Genomic DNA, 27,143 nt, shown 5'->3' on the forward strand with positions numbered 1-27,143 from the left:
GGGAGCAGAGTCTGAGGGGAGAACTCACACACAAGTGCTAGCCTGCAAGAGGGAAGCTTGGGGGCCTCCGCCCTCCGAGCCTCGCCCAGCGCAGCTCTCGTGAGGCAACAAGCGGGCAACGGCCCTTCTCGGAACCAGGGACCCTGATGCGTCCCCGTCTTGCCTGGAGAAGGAAAGGCGAACCCGCCGAAGCGGCCGAACCGAACCCCTGGAGACGTCTAGGAGCTTCTCCACGCTCCCGAAGTAGCACGAAAGAACAGAACGACTCCGACGCACGCACACGCCGTGCGTGGACGCAACCGAGGGCGTCGTGCTAGCGTGTGCGTGCGTACGTGCATGGGGCGGGGCCGACGCTCTGAGCTAGAGGCGGCAGCGGCGGTGGCGGTAGCAGCGGGAGGAAGAACATGGCGGGTGCTGCGGGGCCCGGGAGCGGCCCTGGAGCCGCGGGAGGAGACGGAGACGACTCGCTCTACCCCATCGCTGTTTTGATCGACGAGCTCCGGAATGAGGATGTGCAGGTAGGGGGGCCGGAGCGGGGGCCTAAGGCCGGGCCGGCGATGGGGAGACCCGGGGTTAGGAGTGAGGCAGGAAGGCCCAGTGGGTTGGGGGTGGGGGAAGCAGCCGGGCCTGAAGCTGGGCCAGGTCGGCCCGGAGCTGGGAGGGGGGTGCCCCAGAGTTACCTCCTGCACACGCTAGGGCTCTTTAGGGGCTTAACCCTGATCCCACAGGGATTCCGACCGAGCCTCGGGGGCCAAGCTCGGGCTGGGCAGGCCTCTGGCTAAGCAACTTCCAAGGAAGACGCCTAGTGGGAGCTGGTCTGTGGGACCTCCCCCCCCCCCGCCCCCGGTCAAACCCGGGAGAAACTTTGGGCCGCGTTAGCCGGCGCTTAAGAAGAAAAACCTTAGCATGGGGGGGGGGGTCAGGATTTCTGATCAGGGGGCTTCCTTCCCCCCGGCCAGGGTCTTACCCTCCAGGTCTTGTTCCTGTTACACCTCTCCCCTAATTCTGCCCCCCCACCCCCCAAACCCCATGCTAAATGAATGATGGGCGGGGGAGAGCCGAGGTTAATTAACGGGATGCCAAGTGGTCTTTGGAGTTTGTAGAGTTGAAACATGTCCAGGGTTTGAGAAGGAGGGATGCATGATTAAGGGTAATGAAATGTGTATTTTCAGGTTAAAAGGGAAAATGACTACAATTATCGAATTTATTCTTCCCTGCCACAGTCCTGTCAAAATTCTCTTTCCTGTTAAAATTCTTTCACTTGTTGCCTTGTGATCATCTCTCAGGCTCTCAGTTTTCTTGTATTTTCCCAAAAATGTATGAGTACTCTACTTACTCTGCTTAGGTTAACCTGACTTCTGAAAACCTTCCATGCTACATAAACTTCTATGAGAAATCTAAATCAGAAATTTAAATTTTATTTGTCTTCCTTGCTTTCTCTTGCCCATTTAGTACTTTTTTTTTGGTTTGCACTTTTTCTGCTTTGTACTGGTTTCCTACTTGTATCTCCATGTAATGATTTTTTTTTAATTAGCTAAGGCTCAACAGTATTAAGAAGTTATCAACAATTGCTTTAGCTCTTGGAGTAGAGAGAACTCGAACTGAACTGCTGCCATTTCTTACTGGTATGTTAATTTTGTTTTCTTAGAAAATACAGGAATTGTAATTTTTGTAGTATTTATTGATTTAGCCATTTCGTAGGCTATATTATTAACAGCATTCCTGAACACTCATGTGAGCAAAGTGCTATAGAAAGACAACACCATCTGCCTTGGTATAAATAAAAAATAAAATGATATGGACAGAAATATTCCAGACATATTCAGCAAGTAAAAAAATATTTACATGATATAGAAAAGGATGTTGAACAGTTTCCTAACTCAGTTCTTGCAGGAGAGATTCTAGGTAGTGTCTGTTGAAAGAAGAGTAGACTTTCTTTTTATAGCTTGACTATATTGCTATTTACATGTCTAATTTGTTTCCCATTGTGTTTCATGTTGTTGGTCAGCTAACTCTTTTCATTAATTCCCCATTGTTGCTATTTTAGATACAATTTATGATGAAGATGAGGTATTATTGGCTCTTGCTGAACAGCTGGGAAATTTCACTGTCCTGGTAGGAGGTCCAGATTTTGCCCACTGTCTCCTGGTGAGTGGTGATGTGTGACCTATTCTCTCTATATTTTTTGAACTTCAAGAGATATGGATAGGGACTAGACTTTTGATTTCTTTGGTAAATGGAACTTCCAGGTAAGGGAAAACCCTCTACCCATGTGGGTTGGCATGTTTTTTCTCATCTTTGAGACTTGCCTAAAGTACCAACAGGGTAAATAATTTGCTTAGGGACACATAGCCATAGTGTGTTAGAGGCAAGATTTGCACCCAGGCTTTTCTTGTTCCAAGGCCTTTTCTTTTTATTCTTTTTCTCTCTCTCTCTCTCTCTTTTTTTTTTTTTTTTTTTTTGCTTTTTGGAGGGAGGGTAAGGCAATTTGGATTAAATGACTTGCCTAAGGTCACATGGCTAGTTGTGTGTGTGTGTGTGTGTGTGTGTGTGTGTGTGTGTGTGTGAGAGAGAGAGAGAGAGAGAGAGAGAGAGAAGTGTCTGAGGCCTGATTTGAACTCAGGTCCTCCTGACACCAGGGCCGGTGCTCTATTCACTGCGCCACCTAGCCATCCCCTCCTCTTTCTTTTCTATGCCATGTTCTCTTCTTTTTTTAAAAAAAAATTTTGTAAGCTTACTTTTTATTTTATTTTTTTTATTTTTGCTTTTTTTTTGGAGGGGGAAAGGTAGGGCAGTTGGAGTTAAGTGACTTGCCCAAGGTCACATGGCTAGTTTGTGTGTGTGTGTGTGTGTGTGTGTGTGTGTGTGTGTGTGTACATGCGCACACATGAGCGAAGTGTCTAAGGCCTGATTTGAACTCAGGTCCTCATGATTCCAGGGCCAGTACTCTATTCACTTCGCCACCTAGTCACCCCCATGCTCTCTTTTCTCTTGTGGTTTAAATGCTTTATTATTTGGAGAGATTTATTTCCCCCCATCCTCCTTCTGCAAAGTTGTATGTACTTTTAATGAAAGTTGATTCATGATGATCTTATGAGAAGGTGATCACAGTTTCTGTCATTGAGAACATAAACAGTATTTGTCCTATAGACTTAGCAAATTGACCCTCTTTTAACTTTGCAAAATATCCAGTTACTTCATAGCTGATTTCTTCTCTGTTCTTTGATCAGTCCTTACGGGCTTATTTGTAAATTCACAAGATGGAAAACCTGAATTTAATTGTTTCTGGAAAATAGGGATTTCAAGTTCTCTCCTAGGTATTGTCATTTACTCTAGGAAATATCATCATTCTTTGTTTTTAAGACTATTGTAAAGATCAATAAATGTGTGTCCTTTTCTTATTCTAATGAACACAGTGGCATGTGAGTGAGCCTTTGTTCTGGTGTGGGTTTCTCCATATAAACATATCAATAATAATGTTTTTCAATTCGCTTCTTAAATGCTATATGGAGAGAAAGTGGAAAGTGGGTTTAGTAGACTGTCATAGGATCAGCTAGGTGACATAGTGAACAGAGTGCCTGGTTTGGTAGGCCTGAGTTTAAATCCAGCCTCAGTCATTTGATTAGTTGTGTGACTCTGGACAAATCATTTAGCCCTGTTGACCTCAGTTTTCTCATCTGTAAAATGAGCTGGAGAAGGAAATGGCAAACCACTCCATTGTCTTTGCCAAGAAAACTCCAAATGGGGTCACGAAGAATCAGAAATGACTGAAAAATGACTGAACAACAAAGTCTTAGTTGTATTTTTAAGATCAGCTAGATGGTACAGTGGGTAGAATGCTGGGCCAGGAGGCAAAGACTTACTTTCCTGGGTTCAAATCTGTCTTCAGGTACTTACTAGCTATGTGACTCTGGGCGATTCACTTATCCCTGAGCTAGAGAAGGACATGGCAGACCATTCCAGTATCTTTGCCAAGTAAACCTCAAATAGGGTCACAGAGACTCAGACCTAATTGAATACTAAGAAATCATAGGATCATAGATTTAGAGCTGAAAGGGATATTAAAGGCTATTGAGTCCAACCCCTTCATTTTATACATCAAGAAACTGAGGTACAAGGGTTAAGTGATTTTTCTATGGTTATATAGCTAATAAGTGTCTGAAGTGGGATTTAAACTTAGGTCTTCCTTACTGTAGATACTGTGCTTTCTATATTTGACTGAATGTCACAGTTTGAAACAAACTTTACTAAACAGACACACTCCTTAGCTTCATTTTATCCTTCCAAAAACATTGCAGGTATACCTTGGTTCCCACATCTGCATGTGAGATTTTGTGGAACTGAGAGCATACACTTTAACCTTTTCAGAAGTGCAAAGATTTGTAGGAGGTTATCCTGGTACTTCCAAAGCCCTGGACTTTTAGAGCCATCCTACAAACATTGTTTACCTTTCATATGGTCATGTCATAGTCAGTTAATGAGACCTTTTGAGGTATCCTATAGGGTCGATTTTCTTTCAGTCTCTGACATTGGCCTTATGTCTTTCATTTAGCTGTCCTGACAGATTGTCCTTGTTATGGGTGACTAACTCAGATAAGGATTTGGAATATAGTGTTGAGAGGCAGCTGTATTGTAGTAGGAACATTTAGTAGAACGGATAAATGGAGATTATGGAGCTAATGTTGAGGTCAATGTTAGTATCACCTGCACTTTGAGGCGTGTGATGGGCTGTGGGCTTAGTGACTTGATGGAAAATGGAAGTAATTATAGTGTCTGAAGAGATTCCTAAAGAGAAATGTTCCTTTTTCGTGTACTGTTGCATTTTTAATATATCCTTGTTGAAATATGTATTATATTTTTAATCTGTATTTGGATACATGTCTTTTAAAACTAGCATTCAGCTCAATACTGTTAATATTGTGGCAAGTCTCTTTCACTGTGTCATTTGTAGACACCATCTGTGAATTGCCATCTGGGACATGAGATCTTGGCTATCCTTCAGAAGTCGTGTCTTCAGGTTGGACATACCTTATGTTGCCACTGTGAACTGAAAGCTACCATTTGATGTTATGTAGTTAAAGTTCTGGTTACATGTACCACCTCCCTTCAGTCACTACAAAAGGTGATACTCTGCTGCTTCCAACCTGATTCAGTAAGTTTTCTTTGATTTTCCTTTTTGGTTCTCTCTCAGCCTCCTTTGGAAAGTTTGGCAACCGTGGAGGAGACTGTAGTTCGAGACAAGGCAGTGGAGTCACTGAGGCAGATCTCCCAGGAGCACACTCCTGTTGCTCTAGAAGCCCATTTTGTACCTCTTGTGAAACGCCTGGCCAGTGGGGATTGGTTCACTTCTCGCACCTCTGCATGTGGGTTGTTCAGTGTTTGCTATCCCAGGGCTTCAAGTTCTGTCAAGGCAGAAATTAGACAGTAAGATGTGGTATCTTTTCACTTATTTTGGGTTGTTGGGAACAAGTAATTAAAATCTACAATTTCACCTATGGGCACCCTAAAGGGATAGTGGGAATGATGATGAATTTTTTTGTATGTAATACTCAGAAAACTAAACATTGGTATTTTTGCTGTCCAAGAGAAAGATTCTAAAATGCATTTTCTGATTATTGTAGTATTATTGTTGGAGGTGAAATGTATTCAGTATTTCATTTGCTGCAGGCACTTTCGTTCCCTGTGTTCTGATGATACCCCAATGGTTCGACGTGCTGCTGCTTCCAAACTGGGTGAATTTGCAAAAGTCTTGGAATTGGAAAGTGTTAAAAATGAAATTGTTCCATTATTCACTAATCTAGCTTCAGATGAACAGGTAAGTATAAATTATTATCGAGATATATACTTAGATGGATAAATCCCCTGTTCCCCCTGCCCCCTTTATATTTCAGGAATCTCTTATACCAGAGAGGATAAGTGACTTACTTGTTGCCAACAGCTCTGGATATATTTAATGCAGTGATCTTGTTCCTTCCTTAGAAAAATTAAGATTTCTGTATGATATGGGTTAGTCCAGTCTATTTTAGTGCTCTTATATTGATTTTTTTTTTAGCAATTTCATGTTGTTTCCACCCTCTTCTCCTCAAACAGGAAGCAAACTTACAGGGTGAAAGAAAGGAGTGATCAAAAAGGAAATGGGAACTATAATTAGGAGGGTGGACCAAAGCTGTAATGCATAGTAACTTAGCTTTATAATGTGGGCAGTGAAATTTCCTGTCATCTTGGGCTTGCAACTTAACAACAGGCACATAATCCTTTGGATTCTGATTCGTGGCATGTATCAGATTCTTTAACACTAGTGTTTAGGGACACTGAGTATGAGTACATGGGAAGATGATGATATTTGGCAATACAATTCCATGCCTACAGTTGATATAGCTATTGAAAGCCAATTACTCAACCAACTTTGGGACTTAGTCTGGCACCTTCACCTCTCTTCATATGATACTAATTCACTCAAGTCTACCCTCATTTTTGTCCAGAGAACTACTTTCCAAAGCAACAGAGGACAAATAGGGCTGGTAACGTGATATAGTGGAAGGACAGTGGGCTAGGAATCAATTCCTCTACTCTACTGGTTTTCCTGTTTCTTAGTTTTGTATTCTTTTGTAAGCATTATGGCCAGCAGTGGCACTATGAATCATAATAAATTCCATTGCTCTTCTGATATTCATTCTTTTTGACATTTCTTTTGTACTATATACAGTTCATTGCTTTATTTTTTATATACTTATCTTTGGATTCAATAACCAATTCTGTCTGACTCTTCATTTTTAGTATTCTTTGTTGATTTCTCTTTTTTTCTTCCTTTGTAGTTCTTGGCATCTGCTAAGTATTAGTCCTATAATTTCACTCTGTGCCCATTTTCAGCTACTACAGTTATCCCTTCCACATTATAACTTTCCCCATTGTTGTTTCACTATATCGAGGGTTGGCATAAGAAATTAAATGGGAATTTTTCAGGAGTTTTGTGGAAGCCATAGATGACACATGAAGGCCAGCAGACAACACAGAAAAAGTTTAGAAAATCAGAAATGCATAAAACATATGTATAGTATAATATAATACAAATATTTTGTCTTTAATACCATAATAATTCAGACTTCTATGGTGTGAAGAGAGCATAAAAAATTTTTTTACTTGGATTTTCCAGATAACTGGGGCGGGGGAGGGGTAGGAAGTGTGTGCACCACACTCCTGACCCCCACAATGTGGAAGAGATAACTGTATTTACATGTGGAATAACTCACAGGCTTTTTTTTAGCACTTTTCTCACCATTCTTTTAGCCTGTATCTTCATTTATTTTGAATATTATAACAACATTTTTAAAGCTGATATTTTATATATGCATAGTATGTATATCTTATATATTATGCATAATCATATAATAGATAGAATATAATAATATATCATTTTTAAGCTGAGGTAAATATATTGACAGGATTTTTCTTAACCCACTTCCATGCTCCCCAGTATTATAAGTCTTCCCAAACTCTAATCTCAGTATATTTTTCAAATTTTTTTCTTTCTTATACTCTTCTGCCTCCCCCAGTACAAATTGAAGTTTTTGTTTTTTTTTAAAGCAATTGGGGTTAAGTAACTTGCTCAAGGTTACACGGCCAGTTATTATTTCTGGGTGTGGTGCTGAGTATCTGAGCCCGGATTTGATCCAGGTCATCCTGACACTGGAGCCGGTGCTCTTACTCACTGAGCCACCTGGCCGCCCCTAAGCAATTGGGGTTAAGTAACTTGCTCAAGGTTACACGGCCAGGTGTTTCTGGGTGGGTGCTAAGTGTCTGAGCCCGGGATTCAATCTCCAGGTCTTCTCAACACTGGAGCCGGTGCTCTTACTCGATGTGCTACCTGGCCGCCCCCAAATTGAAGTTTTGATCTTATTTTTTATTGTCAATTACTATTTTTAATTCTGCCACCATTGTCTTAGTTCAGGTCTTTATCACCTTATGGCTAAACTAGTATTATGATTATATTGTGTACAGCTTCCTCAAATGTTCTTTTTCTCATATCCATCCTCTTATTGTATCAGAACTATTTAGCCTTAAAAGCTCTTCCTCAGCTTTTTTATTTCTGATTTTACTGTGCTTCATAGTTTCTGTTCCTGCAGAATTTGCTATCCAGCATGTAGTTCATATGTTTCTACTTTCATATATTTGGCATGCTGTATCTTCATATTTGAATAGTCTTGCTCTGCCATTCTGCATCTTTTTATCAGAAATATGTTTAAAAAAGTCACCTCAGAGAAGCTTTAATGAATAGCTTCACTTATGTGACTTTTATAGTGCACTTATTCTCTTGCATGTATAGAGAATACAATTATATATTTATATATGTACACACACACACACAATTTCCAGCATACTGTTTACTCTTACACATATTTATATATGTTCTGACTCCCTAACTAAATTAGAAGAAACCTCCTAAGATCAGGGAAACCTTAAAAACTAGCATACAGACAGTTGGTATGCATTAAATATTACTGACTGACTGACAATATGAAGTCTTTTTCCTTCAGGATTCTGTGCGTCTTCTAGCTGTAGAAGCATGTGTCAGCATTGCCCAGTTACTATCTCAAGATGATCTTGAAACTTTGGTGATGCCTACGCTTCGCCAGGCAGCAGAAGATAAATCTTGGAGAGTTCGATATATGGTGGCTGACAAGTTTTCAGAGGTGAAAACATGACATGTAACTTTTAAGTATCAAATAAGAAAGCATAATTTGGTGTAGTTTTTAGTGTTTTAATGATATTTTAATTTAAACTGCTTTTACTAAAGACTCCAAATTTATAGTATCTCTGGTAGAAAGAACCTTGGAGGCCATCTACTCCCATCAATATTTGGACAAGAATCTCATCTATATCATAACCTACCAAATGATCAACCAGCCTTCATTTAAAAACTTTCAGTGAGGGGAAATCCACTATTTCTTAAAGCAGCCTGCTCTGTTTTTGAATAATTATAGTTGTTAGGAAGTTTTTCTTTAAGTCTTTTTTCCAATTTAAACATCTCTAGTTCCTTCAAATGATAACTCATGTGTCATTAATATCTTCCACCCTTTGAGTTGCCTTTTTCTGGATACTTTCTATTTTGTCGATGGCCATCCTAAAACATGGTGTCTAACTGAACTGAACACATTTGTTCAGACACAGTCAGACATTTTTTAAGGGTCTCTTATATGCAAAACTAGGCATGAAGGAAAATATGAAGATTAGACAAGATACAGCCCTTGCCCTTGTGGAACATACATAACTAATAAAAGGTTATAACATAACTATAGCGTAATATGTAAGTGCATAGGAGAAGTGTAAACAGTACTAGCTTAGGTCTGAGATGGGAAAGATGATTACTGGGGCCTGGGAGGAAAAATAATCAGAAAAGGCTTTTTACACATTAAGTGGAATTGAGCTAGACTTTAAAGGATAGGTAGAATTTTAAAAGACAAGGGTCAAGAGGGAGTGTATTACAGGTTGGGAGATAATGACAGTCCAGTTTGGCCAGAGTTTAGATGATATTGAGGAAAAGCTGTAACATGGTGCCAGGTTGAACACCATGTTAAGGGGTTTGAGTTTTAGTCAGTATAGAGCTGTTGAAATGTTTATAACACAGGCCTAATACAGCTAGGTCTTTGCCAAGGAAAATTTTGCTGGCATTGGTTTTGAAGGATCTATTAGTGCAGACTGGTATTATGTTGGGGCAGGAAAATTGATTAGAAAGCCAGTCTGCCAAGTGGGTGAAAATGAGAATTTGGAGCAGGGTGGTGAAGAGAAAAATGAACAGATATTAGAGATTTTGTGGATGTAGAATCAGCAAGACAGTGCTGTAATGGGTTATGAAGGATAAGGAATAATAAGAGTAACAAACAAGGTTTTGGATATGGGAGACTAGGTGAATGTTGATAGCACTTAGGAAAGTAAGTCAGAGGATTGAGTTTTTTGAGAAAAGTTAAGCTTGGCTTTGAATGTAGGTGGAGATATTCTGTAACCAGTTAGAGATGCAGGTCTGGAGCTTAGAACAGAAGCCAGAGCAGGAGATATGAATTATGGAGAGTATATAGTTAAAACTACGGGAGTAAAAGAGATTTACAGGGAAAAGAATAAACAGTGAGAAAAGAGGGGCAAGAACAAATATATTATTGAACACCTATAGGTGTTCAAAGAGGATGGGGAGCCATTGAAAGTTCTGGGTCATGGTAGAAATAGCATTGCATTTAAAGTCTGAAGACCTGCATTTCATCATGGCTCTGCCGTTTACTAGTTGGGTGACTTGAACAAGCAACCTCCTTTCTCTGGGACTCAGTTTCTTTATCTGTAAAATGAGGTTGCATTTTATGGTATCCGATCAATGTCCCTTTTAGTTTGGGCAAGAAAAGGCAGTTGTCATTGTCCTTAATGACCTTTTAGGTGAACCTTGAAGAAGCTAACTCAAAAGAGTATTGAGGTTTTGTGACAAGCTACCTAGGGTTGAGGAGAAGAGTAGATAACGTGGAAGTAGAGATGTAGGTCCTAGGTGAAAAGAAGATTACAGTGGTTTTATGCAGTCTTGCTGATTCTGCACATATTTTTTGGTAGCTTCAAAAAGCAGTGGGACCAGAAATTACCCAAAATGACCTGGTTCCAGCCTTTCAGAACCTTCTTAAAGACTGTGAAGCAGAGGTCCGAGCCGCGGCCGCCCACAAAGTGAAAGGTAAAGAGTAAGCTCAGTAGTGTTTGCCCATTGGGACACTCAGTGTTCATTTTCTTCTTTTTTTTGCTTTTTGGAAGGGGGAAGGCAGGGCAATTGGGGTTAAGTTACTTGCCCAAGGTCACATGGCTAGTAAGTGTTAAGTGTCTGAGACCAGATTTGAACTGAGGTCCTCCTGACTCCAGGGCCAGTCCTCTATTCACTGCGCCACCTAGCTGCCCCATGTTCACGTTCTTTATGTTTGTTTTAACTTCTAGAAAATCTTTCCCAAATAGAGGAGATTATATACAATATGGAAGAATATCATAGACAAGATATTTAAAATAAATCATTGGCTTTTTGAAGTTTAAAAATATGCTACTAGAGGATGATTGGCAGATCAAATGAAGAAATAGATTTAGATTAAGAGTAGGATTTTTCCCCCCAGATCTTGTTTGCTTAGATAAAGTTGTTTGACTTTGAACTTTTGATAAACTTGAGTAAATTTCTTCATTTTTGTGTAATTGATACCAAGCAAACATTTTCTCTTTATGCCTTTTAGAACTTTGTGAGAACTTGCCAGTTGATGGTAGAGAAACTATAATTATGAATCACATTCTTCCCTTTGTTAAGGTAAGACTAATGTTAGCTTATTTTGTTTTCTCAAAACTTAGCTCCATAGTGGGTATGGAAATAAAGTATTTTGTGTGATATTTCAATGTATGGCATGCCTTATTTCTCATGTTTTACAAATACTTTACCATCTTTTTGTATGTATTAATAAAAAGAGGAAACACTGACCTAAGGAATATTAAAACAGTGCAAACATCAAGTTGGGATTGATTAAAGGCCTGTTTTACTCTCTGGTAAAATAAAATGAAAGGATTTAAATATATATTCTTTTTAATTTTAGGAATTGGTATCTGATTCCAATCAACATGTCAAGTCTGCTCTAGCTTCTGTAATTATGGGCCTATCTACCATTTTGGGCAAAGAGAATACCATTGAACACCTTCTACCTCTTTTCTTAGCTCAGTTAAAGGATGAGGTGAGTCTAGAAATTTATAAACCCTCTTTGCAAGGGTCCTATTTTTCAGTGTGGGTATCACCAAATTAAGACCTCAAACAGTGAGGGTTGTGGGAAAAAACCAGGTTGAATTTCAAAACTCAAGAATGGCACATGGTTTAGGGATATGGAAAACTTTGAAAATGACCACTGGGATATAATAGTGGAATTCTTGATAAGTCCCTTTGTGAATGATGCTGAATTTAGACAAGTAATTCCTCACCAGTGATGTGCATAAAATGGGGATAATATGTTTATTTTCCCTTAACTTGTCAGTTTTAGTATGTTACTAAATTTACATTCTTTAATAGTATTTTTGGCTGTAAATAATTTTGGATGACCATTCATATTTACTTTTTTATCACATACTTTTTTCTTTCAATAATTTATGTATTGTGATATGTGAAATTAAATGCTGGTGCTGTATCCACTGTGCTGTATGTCCATTAGGCTATAATTCCCCAAATTTTACTTTAAGACTGTATGTTCTTTAATGTCTATATTTTATATTTATTTTAACAACATTATCCCATACTTGATTTGCGCATTAGGCATCTTTTGTATAAGTTGAACCATTATTTTCATTCTTTTTGGTTTTGTGCTTTTAGTGTCCTGAAGTTCGTCTGAATATCATCTCCAATTTGGATTGTGTAAATGAAGTGATTGGAATCCGGCAGCTTTCTCAGTCTCTCCTTCCTGCCATTGTTGAGTTGGCTGAAGATGCCAAGTGGAGAGTACGATTGGCTATCATTGAGTACATGCCATTGTTGGCAGGCCAGCTGGTGAGTCTTTTACATTGTTATTTTTTTTAGTAATAAATTGAATGATAGCAAAGGCAACATACCATTTGAGCTAATTGGCACATATGTGTGGACAGAGACCTAACTTAAGAGCTAGGTAGAACTATGGTCAAGCCCTACTTCTGACACAGTAGTGGTTGCATGACCCTGCTTCAGTCACTTAACCTCTCTATGTTCTAGGCAACTCTCTAAGACTAGAATTTGCAAATAAGTTGCTTTTCTTTGTTAATAGGGGGAACTTCCTTATCGGGTATTCCTTTTGCCAATGGAATTACAGGTCCTATCTCTAATAGGCAGAAATAATTATATGAAAGAATAGAATGCCTTTTTTGCCTTACTGAAATTGTTTTTGAGTTCTTCAGTAGAAATTCTATGTATGTTTAAAAATTTTTATTTGAAAAGTAGCAAATTTATGGTACCAGGTTATCATGTTGCAGGTTTGGTATATTGTTTTTCCTGCTTATGGATTTTTAAAAAATCAACCAGGAGGGATGGCTAGCACATTGAATGATATAAATGGGATACAAAAATACCTCAGATTGAAAATAGTCTGATATTTTATTTATTGATATTGAATTCCATTTTACTAAATTCTTGTACTTTGATTAAAACAATTAATAGTCTCAATTTGTGGGGTGAGGCATGGCTAGATAGTAGTTCATGTGAAAAAGACCTAACTTTTTTGGGTACTTAGAGCTTAATATTAAGGTGCCATACTGGGGCTTACCCCCCCCCCCAATAAAAAAAGACAATGTAATCTTAAGACTAATAGAAGAATATAGTTTTTTGAATGATAAAGGTGATAGACCTATTGTGCCCTTCCCTACACCTTCCTTTTCCCTTGGACTTTATCTTGAATATCATGTCTAATTCTGTGCATTCTAGAAAGGATATGAAAAAAGTTTAGCTCATTTGGGTTGGTTTGGGGATAAAATAGAAGGAACTGGATGTTTTGCCTGGAGAAAACGTAGGGGGACGCAATCCTCATGTTCTTGTATTTGCACGGTTTTTATGAAAAATAAAATCAAGACTTGATTTGTTTATTCCTCAAGTTCAGAACTAGGATTGATGGAAGATGGGGAAGCAGATTTTACCTTAGTATGAATGAAGTACTTCCTAACAGAGCTATTAAAAAAAAACAGGATTGCCTTGGAAGACAGTGGGTTCTCTGAAGTGAGGAGCTATTCTTATAGAAGATAGATAACCACCAATGGGGGAATCTTGTTGAAGGGGATTCATGTTTCAGGTGAGGGATTGTACTAGAACTAGATTATCTCTGCATTTTCTTCCAAATCTGGAACTCCATAATTTTGTCTTATAGTAGGATGAGAATTCAAAATAAGGAAACTTTGGTTTATTTTTTTAAGACAGATCCTTTAACCTCTGTTTAGAGAAGAACCTTTTTGTCATACTTTTTCTAGGTCTTGATTGAGATTATCTTCTGTTTAACATAGGAAATGTTGATACTAGATTCTGTTGTCTATGTTAGTGACCACATTAAAACTTGGTATGGTTTTTGCAGGTTCTGTTTTTTTTTAAACAGTGCAAATTCTGAACTTTTTACTTTATAGGTGTCCTCAGTTTTGATTGTCTTGGGTGTGTGCTTGTCGTGTGTGTGTGTGTGTGTGTGTGTGTGTGTGTGTGTACAAATCCAAGGTACCTGATCAAAAGAGAATATTCCCTGAGTTTTTATAGTAAACTCTGTGAAAAGGCTGAGATAGTTTATTAGTTTAGTGCTAACAATGATCTATTTTTCTCCCCCTTTCAAATCTAAAGATACAGGATCTTTTTTTTTTTTTGCTTTTTTGGAGGTGGGAGGGCAGGGGCAATTGGGATTAAGTGACTTGCCCAAGGTCGCACGACTAGTAAGTATTAAGTGTCTGAGGCCGGAACAGGATTTGTATTTTCCTTCTCAGAGTAATGTCCTCATTTTTGTGTATTTAGCCCTTAAATGTGGCTTTTAGTGATAGATTATCTCATTGAACTTTAAAGTGAATCACTTTTCAGAGCTATCTGTCCTTTGGGACTCAATGTGGCACCTTGTCCTCTTTCTGCCTGGCAATCTAGCTTCTGTCCATTTTAGTTCCTCAGGCCCCACCTAACAGGAGCCAACTGTTAGGGTTAGGGTAGCTCTTACCCAAAAGACTAAAGGAAAAATTTGGTGACATTTCCTTTCAGTGTCTGATCATATAGCAAGGTAGTCTTCCCACTACTTGCTTCCTTTCAGTGGACTTGTAGCAGGGAGACATAGTCCTAGCCATGCAGTGATGGGAAGAGGAGGTTGAAAACTACAGAGCCTTTATTACCTAGCTTGTAGGATCTCTTTCTGAGACTGAACTAGCTTATGTTTTTGCTTACTTAAAATCCAGAAATTGGAGGTTATAGAATAGAATATTATTATAGCATAAAATATTATGGAATCAAGGCCAGGGGTGATTTTTGACATTTATAGTCTCTGGCTGACCTTTTTCTTCCTTAATCCTGTGTTATGAAAATTTTTCACAATTTCTTATGTATTAAGTACATTTTTCTTCCTAAACTTTTTTTCTGATTTGTAAAGCTTTTTTTTTTTAAAAAATAAGGCAACCAGTGCAGAGAAATACCAAGCCATAGTGAATAGATAGCCAACTTTGACCTCAGAAAGATTGGTTTCAACTCCCATCTCTCATACATACTTCTCCTGTGACTGGGAAAGTCACTTAACCTTTATTAGTGCACCAGGCAACTCTAGATAGCCTAAGTTGTCGAACAGATTCTGATCTGTACTCCTAAAGGAAATTTTCTCACTGGAAATTCCCTTTATCATAAAATCACAGGTCTGACCAGAAAAAGCATAAAACCTCAACCCATAAATTTCCATTTGCCAAGAATAATTTAAGCCATAGATACTAGAAACGTGAAATTCAAATAAGACTTGAGGAAAATATTAAAGTAGCATGGTATGAAACGGAGTACTTTCAGAGTTGATGTAGTAATTTGAATGTGACAGTATAGAGAAATTAAAAACCAGTAGCTCTACTTTACAGTATTATGCTATTTTTAAAAATTGTTTTTCCTAGTTGCAAGGGACCAAAACCCCAAATTTTGCGTTGAATTAAAAAAAATTTTTTTAAAGCAATTGGGGTTAAGTAACTTGCACAAGGTTACACAGCCAGTTATTTCTGGGTATGGTGCTAAGTATCTGAGCCCGGATTTGATTCCCAGATCATCCCGACACTGGGGCCGGTGCTCTTACTCGCTGAGCCACCTGGCCACCCCTTGAATTAAAATTTTTAATGACCAAGAAATTCCTTGGAATTCATCAGCATCCTCAACAAGCATTTATTAAGTGCTTACTATGTCTCATGCCAAAAAAAAAAAAAGCAAAAATTGTGTACCCTGCCCTAACATTCTAATGGAGGAGACAGCATGCAAGATAAATGTATGTACATTTGAGGAAATTAACTAGCGCTTATCAAAAATGAAAAATATAATTTGATTACAAAGGTTCAGATATCAAGGGGGCAGGTGAGAAACTTTAAAGAGCATACAAAATATTGTATAAGGACTAAAAGGTAGCCAACTATTTCTAATCTATACTCTAATAGTTTTCTCATTAATAGTCAAAACTAAAACCATGAAAGATGATTCAGAAGTTTACATAAGTTCTTTAGCCTGTTTTCTTTTTTCTTTTCTCCCATCACTATTTTCACCCTTTTTCTTAGAGAATATTGTTTTTCCTTAATCTCATTTTCTTTATATGGCTATGTCTTCTTTCTCTTTTTTCCTTTCTTTCGCTCCTTTCCTTCTTGCTCTCCTTTTCTTTCTCTCTTCTTTCCTCCCCTTCCTTCTTCATTCCTTCTTTTCTCCAAGAGAGCTATGTACAAGACATAGTGGGTAGAGTGCTGGGCTTAGAATCAGGATGACTTGGATTCAAATCTTCCATCTTACATTTCCTAGCTGTATGTCCCTAGATAAATCATTTAACTTCTGGTTTATCTCAGGCAACTTCCTAGAACTGATTCATACATGGGTTTTGAGCTGTGTTGGTGGAATGAGTTCTCACACCTTGAATTTCCTATGCTGCCTGAATCCCAGACCCTTTGTGCTTTAGATTTCCTAAATCACAACTTTGTATGATGTAACTAGGTTATCTTATTTCTTGACTTGGGATGGTTGCATATTAACTGACCTCTCTGTATATAGGGTGTGGAATTCTTTGATGAGAAACTGAATTCTTTGTGTATGGCCTGGCTTGTGGATCATGGTAAGTAGAAGTTCAGAATAATCAGATTATGAAAAGCAAATTTTGTTTGCTTTTCCTGAAAAGTTTTAAGGCACTCATATTTCCTTTTTAGAAAGAAACACCAGAGTGACTATCATGATAAATGGCTTTGTTTAAAGAAATTTTCCTTTAACTTTGGATGTGACTGTTTTATATTTCCACCTTTTTCATTTTTTCTGTTCTCATTTTTTCCCTTTTTTCCTTCGAGGTAGATAAACCCATCCTCTGACTCTTCTCTTATTCAATATCTATCATACCTCTCTAACATTTTCCTTCTAACATAAATATGTATACATGTACATGAACATATTGACCTATTTTTCTCCCAGTCTCACCTTATTTTGATCATATTATCATCAATAATTATAATACTAAATTGTACAGGGTTTGAGGACAGGCAAAAAAAGGGGGAGAATAAATTACTTGGACCATTTTAAGTCAGAGAATGTGGAAAGAAATAGAATATTCTCACTTTGTGAATCTGAGTGGTAGGGGGGATAGTTGAGTGGTGAGTCTCAGAGAAAGAGTAGGGATGAATTCTTTGATTTAGAGGAAGAAAGTAGTGGTACCATTACTGCTGTTAGACCTAAGACAAAGTGATCCTGAGGTGGGTCTGGTAGCAGTAGTTGGGATCTGGGCGGAGTCCACTGGCAGAGAAGAGTGCGCTTTGCCTGTTCTGGTGGGAATAGATAGACTCGTGCAGAAAGTGAAACTACTGTGTTAACTTTGGGCCCCACTGTGGAGTAGTGCTAGAGTTTAGTGAGCAAAAGATAAAAGATGGCTTCCTAGTATGTTCACGGCATCAGCTTTTACACCACACGTTGGAAGATGCAGTGGGTTGTTGTCCTCTGGAAGTACCCGGTGGTCAAACAATGGTATATTTTTGTAGCTATATATGGATTTTGTGTTTATATGTATGAAATGGATAAATTGTGGCTATATATTTGGTATTTATGTGCAGGTATATTTGTGTCTGCTGAAGTTCAGATAGAGCTTGTGTATCAGTATCTGGGACAGACTACAAATGGACAATGAGGTGGTTCTAGATGAAGAGAAGAAATTGGGATAATTATAAAGTTCTTTGATGACACATGGTTTTCCCTGAAACAGAGGCCCATCTTTTAATGCCAGTATTCTTTGATGGTGAGGTACTACTCTGAGTTGTGGAATACTGTAAGCTCCTGAGAATTGATAGTGAGGCCCCCCAAAAGGACAGTGAAGAAGTACAGGGTGGGCATTAGCAGGCTGCAACACATAAATGATGAATCATGTAGGAGAAGCCGTATAAAGCTAATCACCAGAGAACTGTGACCAAAAAACTATGGGTTGGTCAGTTATCAAGAGCCAGGGAAGGCTTAAGTCTGTGTTCTTCATTAGTTTAGTATTTAGACAATGTGAGGAGAGCTCCTAGGTTAGGTGAACCCCTATGCTGAATTTATGAGAGGACATAGAGACTTGCATAGAAGGAACAGCATATATAGGTTGCAGTGTGCATGGCTGAAGGAGATGAAGCAGGTATCAGTAAGATAGCAATACCCAAAGAGTATGTAGTTAAAAAGAATGAGAGAGAAGAGGAACAGGAAGATAAGTGTGTATCTGTATACATGTAAATGTGTATATTTATGTGTGTATACATATTTATATGTGTGCGTATGTGTATATATGTGTATGTGTATATATATGTGTGTGTTGTCAGTAATTATTACAGTAGATTGAAAAAACGACTTCAACTTTCTTTGTCCTAGAGTAACCTTAAATTCCCCGTTGTTTTCATAGAAATAGCCTCCTGTCCAATCAAAATCTGTTGAGTATTTTTCCCCACTCTTGATTTAGGGGTATTGACTGACTAGTCTGCAACTAAATATGGGCCCTTTTATCCCTTTCCCTTTGCATAACATGCATAGTAGAAACAACAGTCATTGGTTTGGAAAATAGCTCCTGAGTCAGTGAAATGTCCAAGATTGTTTCTTTTCTAGAGGACCCAGTTGTTTACAAACATGTGTATCTTGGAAATATTACATAGTTCTCATTGGTAAAATTTGTTTTTTGAGATAACATCTTGGATTCTATTTAACTTTTTTAAGTGAAGTATTACGGTTACTTTGTTATGGATTTGGTTTGTGTGACCTTGCTAGAGAGGAAGATAGTTGTTAAGATCTAAATTACTAAAAGCCATGGGGTCTTTAATTACCAGGATGTGGGTCATTTGTTACCAATGCAGATGTCCTGCTAAAATCAACCATAAACTGTTTCTATAGCATTCTTTTCTATTAGTTTGGTAACAGTAGTCAAAAAAAAAAAAGAAAATTAGTCTGGCCTTACCTGTCCTTTTGATGAAGCCGTGTGCTTTGTTACCAGTGTCCTTTTCATTGTGCTCACTAGTGCCTTTCCTTCAGTAGTGTTCTAGAATTTTGTCAGTATTTAACACCTAGCTTACTGACACATATATAATTTGTAGATTTCATTTTCTTCCCTTTTTTGGAAATCAGGACATTTGTTCTCTCAGATATCACTGACAATGGCTTAGCAGTAACATCTGTCAGTTCTTTCAGCACCTTAGGATGTGGTAAATTCACCAAGGGCAGCTAGTTATTCTCTGTTATCTCCTTACATATCTTGGGTATCAACTCTCTTAGCCACTTTTGTTCTCTTTTCAGACCAGAGGTAATTTTCTTTAGTAGAGAAAGTTGAAAGAAACATGTTAGCATTAAAAATTAAGTTAGGCTGCCTAGTCTCCATCTCTCTCAGTTATCATTGCACCCTGAGCAAAGGTTCTACCCTTTCTTTCATCCTCCTCTTTAATCCTCTTCTTTTGCTAAATTAACAGTCACCTTTTTGTTGATTTTAGCTTTCCTGATCATCCTTACCTCATTCTGAGCTTGAGCATTCCTGATAGTGTTCTTAAGGTACCATTTTATGCTTTTTCTTCATCCTTTGTTATTTAGCCCTTTCTTCCATTTTCTGTCCTTGTCTTTACAATCTGAGTTTAGTGTTTAGTTCCTTGTGCATTCACATTGGTCTCTAAAGAGAAAGGTCCCTTTTTACTACCAGAGTTGATTTTGTTTGATGTATTTAGAATTTCATATAGTTTTGAATATTACATATGATCTCATTTGTGTTTGAGGGCCTCCTGTGTATGTAGCACTGTGCATCTCCTGGGAATACCAGAAAATATAAGACATATTATAGTTTGTACTCTCCTCATAACTTTATGAAACTTGGAGTCTTCTTCTCAGAGCCTACCCTTGTTTTCACTTAGTTCATGTCTTTGTTAAATACATTAAAGATTAATAATGTGACATAAAGTATCAAGAGAATGTTGGAGGTAGAAGATAGACCACAATTTAACCAGTTAGGATAAAATTCTTGACTTGTAACACTCTACATTTTATTTCTAACTTTTTCATTTTAAGGAATCTTGAGCTGGAAGAATTAGTTCAACTTAGTTCATAGCACAAAGAAGAAACTAAGACCTAGAGAAGTTAAGTCACTTGCTCTAGGTCACCAGGTACTGAGTGTCTCTTGAGCTTTCAAACCAATGTCCCCTGGCCTAGAATCCAACACTCCTTAGGCAGCCTCTTGGCTGCCTGTCAGGAGTCTTGGAAGTCATTGACCCATTCTTTCCTCCCTTATATCAAAGATCTCAGGAAGAATATCAGGATTTATCTGCAAAGCTTGATGATTTAATGTACATAGAAACTTTGTGAGCTGTAGTGTTAGTTGTTTTGTCCCCAAGGCAGACAGTGCTGCATGTACTGAATGTGAGGCCCTTTCTTGCTTCTGGGAGTTTCCTACCTCTGCAGAGAGTGAATGGACACCTGGCCACTCTCCAGTCACAGTGTCTTTTTGTGTCTGTCCATTTCTATTTCCACTGTCACTGTCCTAGTCCGTCCAGATTCTAACTAGATTGGTGAAAGACAGCATCATTCATAGACAGAATGCTGGGCTCAGGGTTCAAAAAGCCCTGGCTTTGAATCTCTTTTTTGACTAAAGAATCATGACCTTGAGTAGATCATTTGACTTCTTTGAGCCTCAGGTTTCTTTTTTTTTTTTTTTTTGAGTCTCAGGTTTCTTTATGTGGAAAATAACAGATACTTTACAGGGATTTTGTAAAGATGAAATGAGACAATGTATATACAGTGCTCTGCAGATATTAAAGTGCTGTGTGAATATTAGTTGGTAATGGTGGTGGTGATGATAATAATGCTACTCTAACAGCTCTTTAGTTGTTGGCTTTCCTGACTTCCAGTCTCCACCTGCTCCAATTTGAGCTACATATCTGGACAATCTTGTTTTTACTAAAGCTGCCTTTAAAAACCACTATCCTCATGTCCTCTGCTCTAAAAAAGTTTGATGATTCCCAGTTTTCATATCACTGATTTTTAAGATCTTCCATGATCTGCTCCTACCTAGCAAAGCTCATTTCTTACTATAACAATATATAGATTATATTAGATCACAATACATGAGGACAGGTGCCCTGTCTTAATTATCTTACTTTATCTCCCCCAAGGCTTAATGTAGTGTTTCTCACATTGTAGGCTCTTAAAAAATTAGTTTTGCAAAAAATTTGCTCAATCTTTCAGAAATCATAATCATTTCTACCTCCATGTCTTTGTTTATTGTATTCTTCTGTTTTGGGAATCCTCTTCCTTTTATCCAAATTATACTTATCTTTTAAGATCTCATTCACCTCTGCTATTAAACCTGTGACTTTTCTAGCCCTTGTTAATCTTTCTTCAACTTAAAAAAAAAAGTTTTGTTCTGTATTTGGCAAACATTAGTTAAACATTTCCATATACACAGAACAAAAAAATACTTAAGCATGAAACCATGCATCTGTTATGTATAGCTTGCATTAAAAATGTATATAATAAATTCGTAATGGCTAATTTCAAAGCTCTGTGACTTGTTGACTCCTTTTGAACCTCCTCCTGTTTTCTTCTGTATGTTAAAAATGCTACAATGACCCTTTTTTCTTTTTGAAATCACTATTGCTAGTCCTTACATCTTTCCTATTATCTTCCTCCATCCCCAATATAAAAAAACAACCAAAGCTTTTGTAACAAACATTCATACTCAAAAAACCCAAATCCATAAATTGACGATGATGTCTGGAAATGAATAGCTCAAGCTGCATCTCAAATGTCTCTTCAGGTACGGGGGTAGCATGCTTCATCCTTGATTCTCTAGAATCATAGCTAATCATTGCATTGACCTGACCTCGAACATTTTCAGAATTTTTTTTTACACTATTAAAATTAGTTTGGATTATTCTGTTTCTAACTCACTTTACTCTTCAGTAGTTCAAGTCTTAGCAGATTCCTTTGTATCTGTCCCTTTTGTTATTTCTCACAGTGCACTAATGTCTGACCACATTGATCTACCACAATTTGTTTAGCCATTTCTCAATTGATGGATTCCATCTTAGTTTCCAATATTTTGCTACAGCAATGACAACAAAACTAATGCTGCTATAAATATTTTTGTACGTATAGGTGCTTATCTTTTTTTGACTGTTAGTGTAATGTAGGCTTAGTAGTGATAATGTTGGGTCAGACCTTTATAGGACTGTAGCATGCTATTACATAGGATTTTATATTGTGTGATTTTATGTTGTTAATCTTGGTGACTCCCCACTAGATTAAGTAAATTCCTTGAGGAACAGGGACCTTATGATATAGTTCTGCATCTTTCACAGTGTTAAATAGTTGGTAGTCACTCATTAATAGTTTTTGATTGATGAGTGTCATGGTTGTTACTCACAATTTCCCTTGGGTTTAATGTGGTTCTTTTGAAAGGGAGTTAACACTGTTAGATGAAGTAACTTATTTGAAAGTATGTGTCATTATAATGTGACAGTAAATTTTGTGTTTGCAGAAAAAATTTGTGGTTGACTATTAGTAAAATAGGTTGTCTGATTATGATGTGGACTTATTCAGAATGTATTCACATTTCTTCTAGTGTATGCAATTCGAGAAGCTGCGACAAACAACCTAATGAAACTGGTAGAGAAATTTGGTGCTGAGTGGGCCCAAAATACCATTGTTCCCAAAGTACTAGTAATGGCAAATGATCCTAACTACTTACATAGGATGACCACTTTGTTCTGTATTAATGTAAGTATGGAGTACGTGTTGTTATTGAAGCATGTCATTAAACCAGTCTCTCAAAGCCTTTTTTTCCAAATTCATTGGAAATTTCATTTCAAATTCATTCATTTCAAATGCCTCCCCAAGTCTCTCCATTAGTAATGTGTGGTCCTGTACTAAATGATTTCGAAAGTCTATTCCAGCTCTGAAAATTCTTTGATTCTTAGAATGCCACCTGCTGACCCCATGTGCATTGATGGCTCACAGCATGGAAACTTAATGTTGTTTGTTTGCCAGTAACTTAGCTACTTGTTTTCTTACCTTGGTAATTGAAAGTTTCATTAAGTTCTAGAAGAACTGTTACCTGGCAGGGTTTTCTTTGACTTGATATTTTTCCTTTTTCTAGGCACTGTCTGAAGCCTGTGGCCAGGAAATCACAACTAAGCAAATGCTACCCATTGTATTAAAAATGGCAGGAGACCAAGTAGCAAATGTTCGCTTTAATGTGGCTAAATCTCTACAAAAAATTGGTCCAATTCTAGATAGCAGGTATGATTTTAATGTTTCCCTTCTTGTATGCAATTTTAAATTTTAATGTAGTATGAAGTATCACTAAGGCTAAAATGTTTCCCGAAGAGAAAGTGAGCATTTTGGAAAAAGCAGTGATTTGGTGCCAGAGCTTCTGGGTTGAAATCCCAGCTCTGCTACTTAGGGCCTCTCTGACCTTTGCAAGACTCTTTCCTTCTCTTGGCCTAGTTTTCTCATCTGTAAAATGAAGGGAATTGTACTAGGTCAAGGGTGGGGAACTGACCTTAAGGCCACCTGTGGACCTTTGACTGTATCCAAACTTCACAGAAAAAAATCCCCTTTATTAAAAGGATTTGGACTCAGTGAAAAGGCCACACCTGAGCCAAAAGTTCCCTACCCCTGTACTAGGTTATATCTGTGAACCTTTCCAGCCACAAATCTTTGATCATAAGGAGGTTTTTTTGGTTAAACATTGTGCAGCCAACTATTGTGAATGCCCGTTCTAGTTTTCTGGAAGAAAACTTATATAAAGGAACAGAAAATTACTTGATTCTGAAGATGATTATATTATCAAGTTTCCTTAGGAATTAAGTTAGTTCATATCTGTTACATTTTTATTATAATTTTAAAAAATCTCTCCTTTTTGATTTTTAAAGAAGCCATAGAGTTTACAACATAATTAGACAGCAGTTTTTATAATAGGTTACTTACTTTAGTAATACTTTTTTGTTTTAGTGCATTGAATATTGAAGTTAAGCCAGTACTACAGAAATTAGGGCAGGATGAAGACATGGATGTCAAGTATTTTGCACAGGAAGCCATAAATGGTAGGCATTTCTTTTTTGTGCTTTGTAATGTTTTATACTGCTAGCGGGGCATAACTCTTTAATAAGAAGTACATCAAGTTTTATAAGATGCTATAAACATTATTGGGGGAGGTGCCCCTCCAGAGTATGTTGTAAAATGAAATGTTGATGGACAGACCTTTCATGTTCTACCATTGCCCTCCCATAATGAACATGCTCAGTATATCTCTGATGATAAGAGAAAAGATTCTTACTATTAAGAATGGTAGGAAAAGATAATTTCATTTTAATCTTAAGTTAAAAACACATTAACTGCTGGGTAGCCCAGTAGAATGAGGGAGGGCCCTGGTCAGCTTGAGAACTTCATGCTTTATGATAGAGTGACAATCATACTTTGCTTGCTTTTTACAGAGATAGTATGTAAACCTGTATCATATCATATCTGTATCACTAACTTTATTTTATTTGGAATTTTCCAGTTCTTGCCTTGGCATAATGAGGAACAGGAGGGAAAAGATTTTACTAAATTCTTATCACAGATTTCTAGTCAATGTGTTCTTAAATGGGATGCAGAAAAAAAAAATGGAAAACCTTCAAGATCTCATCCAAGCAAATGGCAGCAACTGTTACAAGAAATCAGATTTCAGTGACTTTCTCAAGATGAAATGGGGTTTTTTTTTATTTGTTTTCTTTGCTAAGATAATTATTTAAGCCATTTTTGTGGTTTCTGACTAATTCTCAGCATTCAGTACAGTCAACTCTCAATTATCCACTAATGGGTTATTCATGGCAATTTCTGTCTAGCTAGTTCTTCAGGACTTCTTGCCAGGACCAAATTGGGGGCAGGATTGGGTGTAAGGGTTTTTAATTGAACCTGGGACATGGAGTAGAGTCAGTGTCTGTGTGTTTATGTATTTGTCTGAGTATCTCTCTGATTGCATTCCAAAGCTAAGTACATGTGATTTACTATTTACTGTTATTTTATACCTCATTTCTCCATTTGTGCGGATAATTGAGATTTGGCTGTAGTGGAAGTCTCCTTTTACTGGATGATGGTGACTTTCATCAGTGTCTCCTGAAAGGGGCATGTGGAAACACAAGTTTAATGTATTGGTTGCTTTGGTTTTTATTTGCTTGATTTTGACTGTAATCATGTCATTCAGAAACCAAATACAGAAGCATATTGCTGCTTATTGTTCTGATGTTGAAACCTAACTGTATTGAAGCTCATTGGTGTGACTACATTTAAAAATAATTCTCTTTCTTGTCTGAGAAACCTTAAATTGAGTGCCTACTAGTAAGCAGCAGTTTCTCCCGTTTCATTATGAGACTTCACTTTTGTATTTCCCAAGAGTAAAGGAGGATGGGTTTAATACTGTATGGATTTCCTACATAAACTGGTTCTGCTTCCAATAATGTGAAGATCCAGTCATTGATACTGTACAGTAACTTTCAAACTGAAGTTTCATTGCTCTCTTTTTGATATGGTGATGTCTTGTCTTTTTATAGCTTTAAAATTTGTTTTTCTGCATCAACAATAAAACCTCATTAATTCCTCTTGGAATTTGTGAAGATGGATTTCATAGAAGGGTTTGCTAAAACAAATTACCTGTGTACATCAGATGGAAGGAAGCATATTTGAACTATTTAAGAAGACAATCTATTTTCAGGCACTCTCAAGTACTTTAAAAGGTTGTATGACCCTTGATGTGCTAAGTACTGATCATTCTTATTATATGAAAGTGGATCCATTAGGAACTCTGCTAGGTAATATTTTGTTAGCCTAGTTTGAGTTACTTTGTGTACTTGAAAAATAATAAAATTGTATTTCATTAAACATTTTGAACATGGAATTGTAAAATTTTAAATATTAAACTTATTAGATTTTTCACTAACAAATTTATATTCCTCAGTATAAATTAGGGAGGTTTTGCCATACTATATTTTTCTTTAGATGAGACTAGAGGTGTGGTTTGTCTCTTTTCAAATTTTTTTGGGGGGGGGTGTTTTTGAGTTGTTAATTCATAACTCTTTAGCTTACTGAGCCCTACTTATACTGGTTTTATGAAGCCACTAGCAATCCTTGGTGACTTTGTATGTTAAATAATTACATAAAGCCCAATTTTGACTAACTGCTTTCAAATTTGTCTTAAATCCATTGAAAAAAGTTATTTTATGTAAACATTTAAATAGCATTTGTGTTTTGATTATCAAAGTGTTTTATTTTTTATTTTTTGCTTTTTGGAGGGCAATTGGGGTTAAGTGATTTGCCCAAGGTCACATGGCTAGTTTTTGTGTTAAGTGTCTGAGGCTGGATTTGAACTCAGGTCTTCCTGACTCCAGGGCTGGTGCTTTATTTACTGCGCCACCTAGCTGCCCCATATCAAAGATTTTTAAAGAAACCTATATTTTATTCCCTTTTTTGGATTTAATCTCTTCCTTAAAATCTTTTAGATTTTTCCATTTTACTTTCTAAGAGACTTTTTTTCTTTTTAGAGGGGGGGAGAGCAATTGGGGTTAAGTGACTTGCCCAGGGTCATACAGCTAGTGTTAAGTGTCTTGAGACTGGATATGAACTCAGGTTCTCCTGACTCCAGGGCCAGTGCTCTATTCACTATACTACCTAGCTGCCCCTACTAATGACATTTCGAGTCTGACATATTCATATAATTTCATGTATATGAAAGAAGTAACTGGAAATATAACTCAGATTCCAGAGATTGTGATGTTAATGCCAAAACCCCAAACAGATAGAAAATCAACTTAATATTTGACTGAAAATATCATTCCTGTTTCTGTAAAAGGAATTCCATTTCCCCAACTGTGTGCCCAGGCTGTTTTAGCTGCTGTTTAACCATGTTTCAGTGAAATCACCATTGGTCCCTCCTCTTTAGGGAAGGAGCTTTTTG

At 37.5% G+C, this 27,143-nt stretch overlaps 1 protein-coding gene across 2 annotated transcripts; it reads left to right on the forward strand.

Annotated features, from left to right (window-relative positions):
- The first annotated feature begins 314 nt into the window (after positions 1–314).
- On the forward strand, positions 315–26,133 carry PPP2R1B (protein phosphatase 2 scaffold subunit Abeta). Of its 2 annotated transcripts, XM_069080096.1 has the most exons (15): positions 315–518; positions 1,535–1,625; positions 2,048–2,148; positions 5,192–5,424; positions 5,668–5,815; positions 8,535–8,690; positions 10,588–10,702; positions 11,241–11,311; positions 11,592–11,726; positions 12,353–12,526; positions 16,730–16,790; positions 22,773–22,927; positions 23,307–23,449; positions 24,164–24,255; positions 24,714–26,133. In XM_069080096.1, exons 1-15 carry the CDS (start codon positions 405–407, stop codon positions 24,728–24,730), a joined length of 1,806 nt encoding a protein of 601 aa, XP_068936197.1. In that variant the 5' UTR covers positions 315–404; the 3' UTR covers positions 24,731–26,133. The 2 variants fall into 2 exon arrangements, with proteins under 2 accessions (XP_068936197.1, XP_068936198.1); XM_069080097.1 differs by lacking the exons at positions 315–518; positions 1,535–1,625; positions 2,048–2,148; positions 5,192–5,424 and adding an exon at positions 5,012–5,152.
- Positions 26,134–27,143: the final 1,010 nt, after the last annotated feature.

Source organism: Petaurus breviceps, unplaced genomic scaffold (assembly GCF_028583685.1).
Source record: "Petaurus breviceps papuanus isolate PSGF00001 unplaced genomic scaffold, PetGlider_PUasm1.0 91133, whole genome shotgun sequence".
In the NCBI taxonomy this organism is placed as follows: Eukaryota; Metazoa; Chordata; class Mammalia; order Diprotodontia; family Petauridae; genus Petaurus; species Petaurus breviceps.